This window comes from Drosophila persimilis, unplaced genomic scaffold, assembly GCF_003286085.1.
Source record: "Drosophila persimilis strain 14011-0111.01,24,50 unplaced genomic scaffold, DperRS2 tig00000676-arrow-arrow-pilon, whole genome shotgun sequence".
Taxonomy (NCBI): domain Eukaryota; kingdom Metazoa; phylum Arthropoda; class Insecta; order Diptera; family Drosophilidae; genus Drosophila; species Drosophila persimilis.
Genome location: NW_020825332.1, coordinates 615,001 through 623,832, shown reverse-complemented (window position 1 = coordinate 623,832; position 8,832 = coordinate 615,001). Strand labels below are relative to the sequence as shown.

The window sequence follows — 8,832 nt, the reverse complement described above, 5'->3', positions numbered from 1 at the left end:
GGATGGATGGATGGCTGAATGGATGGATGTATGGTGTGGGGGTATGACGATGTGTGTTAGTACGAGTAGTACGAGAGTACAGTACGCCCTCTCTATGTTTAACCAGCTGACTATGTCTGGGTTAGTTCTTGGGGGGGGATTACTGTAGAGGTTACTGTAGTATCAACAAATTAACAACGAAAACTATTTCCATTTCCATTTCTAGTTTTTTGTTTTTGTTTTTTTTTTTTTTTTGTTTTTTTCTTTCTTTCTTCTTTTTGCACTAGCTCTGCACTGTCCGTCCCTGTCGTGCGTCTGTCTGTCTGTGTCTCTCTCTCTCTCTCTCTCTCTTGCTCGCTCTGTGTTGCATGTTCTTCTTCCTCTTTTTTTTTGTCCATTTTGTAGATTGGTTTTTTAATGTTTTTTCTTTGTTTAGGTTTATATAAAAAAAAAAATCATAGCTCACTTAACAACTAAACAGCTGCCAAGTGCCCGGCAACTGAGGAGGGAAGTTCTTTGCTCATTTCTAAATGGTTTTTCTCTTAGCTTTTCCTTTTTTGTGTTCTCTTTTTTTTTGTTTGTTTTTTTTTGTGGGTTTTCATTTTGCAATTTTCTTTATACAAGTTTTTCTTAGGCTTTTTATGGTTTTTGCTTTTGCTTTTGCATTTGCTTTCGTTTTGAGTTTGTTAAAAAAAAAAAAAGCCAACGAAATTATTTACAATATGATTTTTTGTTGGTGCGTGTCGTGTTGTTGTTGTTGTTGTTGTTGTTGCTTTGAGGGTTCTCTGTTCTCCTTTTTCTTCTCCTTTGCTCTGTCAAAAGCTAAACTTAACCGAAAAACTAATTACAAAAACATATGAATAGTAAGAAAGTAGAATGAAGGAGGGGGCTGTGGAGAAATTAGTTGGAGAAAGTAGGAGGCGAAGGCAGAAGAAAATGTTTCTCATAAAACTAGTCTACAAAACTATCAAACAATTTAAAATGTAACAATTTTAGGGTTGGCTTCTATGTGTGTGTCTGTGTGTGTGTGTGTGTGTGTGTGTGTGGTGTAGGATGCTCGGAAGTAGGCTACGGTAAAGGCAAAAAGCTGCGGCTACGGAGCTTTCGGATAGCTTTTTGCGCTCTGACTTTCTTTTGGGCTACTCTAAAAAACTGTATGCTTAAATTTCTTCGTTTCGTTTTTTGTTTTAAGTGTTTTAAGCACAACAAATAAATATTTTTAAGCGGAGCTTGCCGCTGCTCTCTGTAGGTATTTCTGTGTGTGTGTGTGTAGGTGTAGGTGTAGGTGTGAGGGGTGTGTATGTGTGTGTGTTTGCTTACTAATATATATATATATTTCTGTATAGTATATATATGTATATATATATATATATATATATATATATATTATATTTAGTGTAGGTTTCATGTCTGCTTTTACTAAACATTATTAGTAGTGGTTTTATCATAATTACTCGTATGATTATTGTTATTTTATCAATTATCATTAATCATTTATCATTTATCAATTATCATTATTTAATTGTTGTGGTGTCCTCAGGCCAAGTCACAAAATTGTATTTATCATTACACATCTTGGAATTTCGATAGACGTGCACGCAAGTCCATGTTCTCCTGTTTCAACTGCTCCACCTCCTGATGTAATGTTGCATTCTGTCGGGGAAGAAGCGACACATGTTTAGATATGATGGATATACCCTTTGGATGGATTATAACTTCGAGGTCGGGGTATTTGTACTCACTTCCTTCTCCAAATAGCGTGCTCGCATCGCGATTTGATTCTCCTTCTGGCGCCGGGCATCGCGGGATCGCTTCGCCGCAATGTTGTTCTTTCGCCGACGGGCCCAGTACTTGTCGTCCTTGAGCTCATCTGGAACGAATTGTTTGCGTGACTTTTTGATCATCGGCTGGGGCTTGAGCTCCTCGTCGGAGAAGGCTCGGGTGCGCGGATCGAAGTCACGGCCCGATGATGCAAACGAAAATGCTGGAATATCAAATACTAAATGTTAACAATGTTTCACAGACTGTTCGTGCTAAATGAAAATCATAAAAATCAACCTCAAAATTAACCAACAGAAAAGTTTAATCGAAAAAATTTACTTCTTTTTTTTTCTTTTTTTTTTTTACATTTTTGCACAAATTGGAATGGGAATCATTGAGTGAATCATTGAGAGACGACAGATCGATCTCTCTCGGTTTCTGTATCTGTATCTCTATCTTTAACATTTAGCATTTGATAAGACATTTCTTTTTCGGGTAACTTAAATTAAAATTTACTTATACGGGTCTCAATTATAATTTAAGTTAAGAGAGCAATGTCCATTCCATTTGTGTTTAAACATGTTTAAAATTAACAACAACAATATGTCAAGCAGATTCACAAATAACGAAAGCGATTGTCGATTCTCGGTTCTCGATTCTCGATTCCCGATTCCCGATAACAATAATGATGGAGGTTTTGATAACATTCGATTTGGATATCCAGAAATTTGTTCTATTGCGATTTAAATACCGATAATTTACCGATTTCGATTGCATTCCCGATTGCCGAAGACTGTCGAGGGTTTTTGATTATGATTTCTATTGCAATCTCAGATTAACATATCGACAGTGCGATAACTCGATAGCTCGATAACTCGACAACTCGATGGACTCCATCATTTGCACATTTACTTACTTGACTCGGCCGGCGATGGCGGATTTAGCGTGTCGGGACTAATGCAATCGGATGGCGATGGCGACCGTTCCCGCTTTGTGGTTATGTGGCCCAGGCCGAGCGACAGGCCCGCTGCGTGGCTCAGCGAATCGGAACGGTGGCCCAGACCACTTGAGTGTCCCAAATGGGTGCCGGGCAGGCCATCAGGTATGTTGTTCTCCGACAGGAATTCATCTAAGTCGGCGTACTGCAAAACGGCGCCGGGGAATGGAAAGAAGAAGGGGAAAGCAATGAAAAACCACACAAACATATAAACGAGGATCGGATGGATCGGTTGGATCGATTAGTCACACAATCACTGAGCTCTGATGATGAGAACATTATTCTCGCACTAAGTAAGCAATCGATAACATTCACGTTAACTGTTTCGCTGTGTCTTGTCATGACTGTACTTGTGGGTGGAGTGCATGTGTGTCTGTGGATGTCTGTGGATGTCTGTGTGCATGTGTATTGATTGGTTGATTGTCGAGTTGTTGTACGAAAGAGAGAGAGAGAGAGAGAGAGAGACGCAGCCACTACGCAGCGATGAAGAATGATACTAACTTGTGTTACCTTGAGGTCGGCATCGTAGGGCAGTGTCTTGTCCCAAAGGTTTGGGCCAAGAAACGCCGTCTGTGCCTCGACATTCCAGATGTCGCCCTCCTCCTTGTACTTGTCATCTGGACAGATGATTTCTTTGCTATTCGATGTGGATTTGCCTGCAAACAAAAGATAGAAACAAAGTACTTTGATTAGTCAAACGAACAAAACGATAAGATTTCGATGGGACTGCACTTAAGTGGGTCAATCGATCCATTATATAAACCAAAGAACGTACTTTTGGACACAGTTCAACAGAAAAGCCTGGGAACAACATTTCCCGAGCATTATTTCCGCAAATTTCCGCATGCAGCAGCGTCCATAAAAACGGGTTACAGGCAAACAAACACAACCAAACAAAAAAAAACACTACAAAACCAACAAGCACACAAATCAAACAAAACACACACACACAAGACAAAGAGACAGGGAGACGGACAGCCGCCGCTGAAGAGGAAGCAGCAGATACTCGTACAATATACAACAAAAAGCGAAAGTGAAACTTTTTCAGCTGTTTTCAAACTGATTTTTATCGCCAGCCAAAACAAAAAAAAAAACACAAAAAATTCACTCAGCAGAAAGAAAGAAAAGAAAGAGCCGCAAAATGCAAAAGCTTTCAGCGCAGCGGCAGAGGCAGAGGTAGGCGCAGGCGCAGGCGCAGGCATAGGCATAGGCAGGCCTTCAATGTTGTAAGCGCTGCTGCTGCGGCTGCCAAGGCTGCGCAGAAGCAGATAAGACTTCGGCTTAAGCTCTGCTCGCTGCTCGCTGCTCCTCTGCTCGCTGCTCTCGTTGTCACGTCAATCACTCACTTCCCCTCTCCTCTCATAGAAAGCACTCTCTCAACGCGCTGCCGCTGCCGCTGCCGCTGCTGGCTGAGGCTCTAGCGTCTGCCTAGACGCTGCGCATGCGCAGCAGAGCATGATCTTTCTCTCTCTCCCTCCCCTCCCCTCCCCTTTTCTTTGATTTCTTTCATTTCTTCCACGAGAGGTTCGGGGGGCGGGGATGAGGTTGAGCAGAGCAGCCAAAAACGAGTTTTCTGGCCACAGACAGTAACAGAAACCAGTTGCCGTCTTTGGTTTCGGCTCGCAATAGTTTCCGCTTTCTTATTCACTCTCACTTTCATTTGCAAATGCTTTTTTGTTTTTTTGTTTTTACAGTTGTTGCTTGTGCTTGGGCTTTTTGCATTACCGACTATTGCGAAATTTTATGCCATTTTGTGGCTAGCCCCCACCAGGCCCCAGGCCCCTCCGCGGCTCCTTCTTTCTGCTGCCGCATCCATTGCTTCTCCAAACACATTTCTGGTCTGTGCAATGAAGTAATATCTTTTCTTTTTTTGCCGTTCGATGTGCTCACCAAAGCGTAAGTGAAAATGCTCAAGTGTGTCTGTGTATCTGTGTATCTGTGTGGATCTGTGTGTATCTATGTGGGTGCTTGGGGTTGTCTGAGTGTGAAGTAATATCTGCAGTGTTGGAGAAAATTAGGACTTGAAAATCTGCAAATGCAATGACCAGGCAGGCGGCACACGAGCCCACGAGCCCACGGGCCCACGAGGCGTATGGGTAACTCCGTTTTTTGCTGCTGGTGCCAGTCTTTGGCCTTTTAATTAGACACTTGTTGTTGGTGTGTTGTTGCCCCCGGCTTAGGTGGGCGTCTCGGTGGAGGACATGGGTTTTTAATGAAAGTTGTGGCGGATTTAAACGATTTAAAGGTTGTTTAAGGAGTGGAAATGGTTATATTAGCGAAATACTTTGGTTAAATGGAAAGTAATGTGCTTAAGGCTTTGGCTAAGCCTGTCCTCAACTTGTTTAACCGCAAAATATTCCACAATTATGACAGCATTTCAGTCAATATTTCTTGCTTTCTGTCTTAAAATTTCGATGATCAAAGCCGGTAAATAATAAAACAACTTAGCCTCTAATCATGCACAACAAAACAAATACAAATTCTCAAAACATATGCAAAACAAAAGCACATAAAAGTCAATCAAAAAACCAACAACAACAAAAAAGTGGAGAAAAACTTTCAATGAAACAAAAAGCAAGACAATAAAACTTAAGTCAAAGACAACGAAATATAATGTCATGAATTATGATGAAAAAGAAAACAAAAACGAAATAAAAGAATAACACGAAAAACAAAACCAAAAACCAAAACTAAATTACCGTTTGCTTTGCAAATAAAACCCAAAAATGGTGATTTCCTGCCTGTAAAACAGAAGAAAAGGAGAAAGAAAAGATAGATAGATGGTAGAATAGAGATACAATATTGATTCTTTCAAGAAACAAAAAACAAAGAACAAGAGCAACTCGAACAAAAGCACAGCACAAGATAGATACAAAGATACGCATGCAAGCCAAAGATACAGATAAGGACAGCAAATGAAATTAAGAAAGGAAGATCCCACCCCGCCTCACGCCTCACATCCCATCACAGATACAGATTGAAGAACCCTCCAAATGAGCTACTTCTTCAGGCATGCCGCAGATAATTTCGACTTTTGTTTCTCAAAATTGGGCTAAGACCCGATCCGATACGATCGCAGAAGCACATGCAAGAAGGATGCAAACTAGCTGCCCCATCCCTTTCCATCCCTTCCACAGCTACAGATACAGATACTTTTACTTTTATTTCGCCTTATTCCATCTCAATTTATGTCTCTTTTCTCGGTTTACTTTCACTGTCATCAACATTCATTCGTTGATTTGTGTCTCGAGCAGGAATCCCATCGATGGGGTTTATTTTTAGAAGCAAAACCCCAAACAGGAATCCTCTTCTTGCCTCGACGTTTCTGTTTCAGTTTCGGTTTCGGTTTCTCTTGCCATTTTTTAAGTGGGTCAAGCGATTTTTTGTTTCTGTGTCATCACTGCTCTCGGAGCCCTCGCACCTTCTTTTTTTTTCCAGTTTGAATTTTATTTTACCTTTTCTGGTTGCTGGCTGCGGGTTTTTTTTTTGTATTTCTCCTTTGTTGGAGACCCAACGAAATTTCTCATTTTTGGTAATTAAAATAATTTGCATAATTTTCGTGACTATTTCACTTTCATTAGAAAGGGAGAGGGACAGCGATCAGAAATGGGAGAGAGATAGATAGATAGATAGAAACAGAGACAAAGAGCCACGGGCCTACGACAACATATTTATTGTTTCTCTGGTGAAACGCTCGCTCGCACGCACACGCACACGATCATCGCTATCTCGCTCACTCGTCCGCTCTGTGTCGCTGTGTGAAGTTCTCTTTTTGGTCATAATAATAATCATAATACTATGATTATTATAGTGGCATTATTATCTTTCTGTAAATTGTTGGTTTTCTGGCCTTTGTTGTGTTAATGGCTGGCCACAATTTTTAGTGGACCATGGTCCGTGGTCCGTGGTCCGTGGTCCGTGGGTTGTCTTTCTGCTGGAATTAAACTTTCACTTTTTTTGTTGTTTCGGTAGTTTTTGGGGTTTTACTTAGTATGAAGCTGCGTTAATTTGGTTCGTATTTTGGTTTTAAGTGACTCTGATTTAGATCGATGGTTGGCTCTGCATTTGCCACATGTGTGGAATATTTTTGATAATACTCGTCTGTTTGTGTTCCTCCTGGAGCGTTTCCTTACTCTTTACTCCATTTCTCTTATCTCGAGTGTTCAATAAAGCAATTAAATTTTGGATGCCATATCACATCCGTCTCTGCCTGCTGTCTGACATCCACCTGCCCCTCAGAGCTCTTGCTCTTGCCCTGCCCGCCCCAAAGGCGAAATGAAAGTGAGAGTGCTCACAGCGAAAAACCCAACAAAAACGAGTCTTAAATCTTGAGCCGGAGGGGGCTTCCCCCCTTCCCGGCCCCAAAAATGTACCCCAAAAGCGCACTCATTCAGAAACCAGTTTGAAATACGCAAACTCCGTAATAGCCAAAACCGAATCGAGTTCTCCGTATGAGAAATGTAGAACAAAACAAGAGGGAAGACAGAAGAGAAGCGTAGCGCGAGGCGACATTGAACTAAATATAGAACTCAATTTATGACAATTTATTCCAGGCAAAAGTTTGCCAAGAAGCTCCGCTCCACCACTTCCAGCAGAAGAGTACTTTGTGCTCGGCCAGGCCGTAAAGCAGCCAGAAGGAGAATAAGAAATTATGCAATTTTCTTTTTGCACAACAGCAAAAGAAAGTCTAGGGGAGACTTCGATGATCGAAGCCTTAGATACCCTCACAGATCAATCGATCGTTGTTCGATAGATCGTTTTGTGGGGAATATCTCTAAAGGGGGGTGCTATAGATGATCCATAGACATAGATACAATCTCTGCTTTGGCAAACCCTTCCGTGTGATCGTTAGACCCTCGACAAGAGGAAAGAGTAAAGCAAACCCATGCGGTCGGATCGCTTCCGAGCCGCGCTGCTGTCTCGCGCTGTCCGCCCCTTTCACCTGTCTGTCGTGCGCACTCTCTTTCTCTCTCTCTCTAGCTCTGTCTCTGTCTCTGTCTCTGCTTTGACTCGGAATCTCTGCGCATGCGTCGCTGTCGCGGTTGCTGTCGCTGCCAGCGCCGCTGTCGATGGCGCAACTGTGACGAGAGTTTTTGTTTTTGTTGTTGCTTTTGCTTTTGCTTTTGTCGCTTCAGTGCTTCGTTGTATTACATCGTTGTGTGTGCTCGATTGTACATCGCACTCTTTTTTTATGGTTTGTTGTTGTTGCGATTGTTGTAGTGATTGCTGTTGCCGTTGTTGTTGTTGGTGTTGTTGTTGGTGAAGTGCAGAAAGTGTAACACTTTCGATTGTTGCGCTGTCTCTTGTGTTTGCATTGCATTCATTCCGCATTTGCGCTCATTTGCATTTGCGAGTTGTTTTTTCTTTTCTTTTCTTTTCTTTCATTTCTTCTTCTGCCTTTCTGTTGTTGTTGTTGTCTGTTTGCTTTATGCCTTCTACCGCTCTTTTATTTTACGTGAAAATTAATTATGTGTGGGAAAATGTGCGGGACATTTGGATTTCCGGGTTGTTAGCACGAAGAAGAGACAGCGGGGGGGGGGGGACCTAGAGCCTACCATTCGGGAGATTGGCTAAAAATATTCCAAAGCCCGTTTCCAACTTCCTAGATGATCTGCCCCCAGGGCTATCCCCCCAGGGATCATTCTTCACAGTCCCTTGGGAATGGATATTCGGGATATTCCATCTATAGTCTCCTTACGCCTTGGAAAACTCCCCACTAATCTTGAAATTATGAAAGCTTTTCCTCAATTCCGTGTTGGCAATCTGTTCGGCTCTATAATTTCATACCCCTCGCACTCGCTGTCCCTCTCTCCATCTCTCTCTCTGGCTATAAAAGCAATTTCCCTAACGGCAGGCAGACAGGCAGACCGCTTTCTTTGTGATTACGAAATGAATAGAAAATTATGCCAAAGCAGCGAAATATTTTGCAATAGTTTAATTGGCCAACACACACTCACTCTCGGGCGGTGGAAAAACTGTCCGCAGCGAAAGTGAAAATGAAAAGGAAAACCCCACAGACAGTGCTGTGCGACACACATAGCGGTGGCAGTGCCTTTTCCATTCAACCCATTAGCCCAATTTCTGTGGCTGTTTTG

At 42.0% G+C, this 8,832-nt stretch overlaps 1 protein-coding gene across 9 annotated transcripts in view; it reads right to left on the bottom strand.

Annotated features, from left to right (window-relative positions):
* Positions 1-1,355: 1,355 nt before the first annotated feature.
* Positions 1,356-8,832, bottom strand: part of LOC6599865 (hepatic leukemia factor) — a 54,538-nt gene continuing 47,061 nt past the window's right edge. For 2 of the 9 annotated variants that reach the window (XM_026991438.1, XM_026991436.1), the window contains exons 2-5: positions 3,239-3,393; positions 2,657-2,882; positions 1,722-1,963; positions 1,361-1,632 (exon numbers count right to left, since the gene is read on the bottom strand). In XM_026991438.1, the coding sequence (XP_026847239.1) occupies positions 1,546-1,632; positions 1,722-1,963; positions 2,657-2,882; positions 3,239-3,393 (710 nt within the window). In that variant the 3' untranslated portion in view covers positions 1,361-1,545. Of the gene's footprint in view, positions 1,633-1,721; positions 1,979-2,656; positions 2,883-3,238; positions 3,394-5,436; positions 5,479-8,832 lie in introns of all 9 variants that reach the window. The other 7 variants (XM_026991432.1, XM_026991434.1, XM_002024951.2 and 4 more) reach the window with 7 other exon arrangements.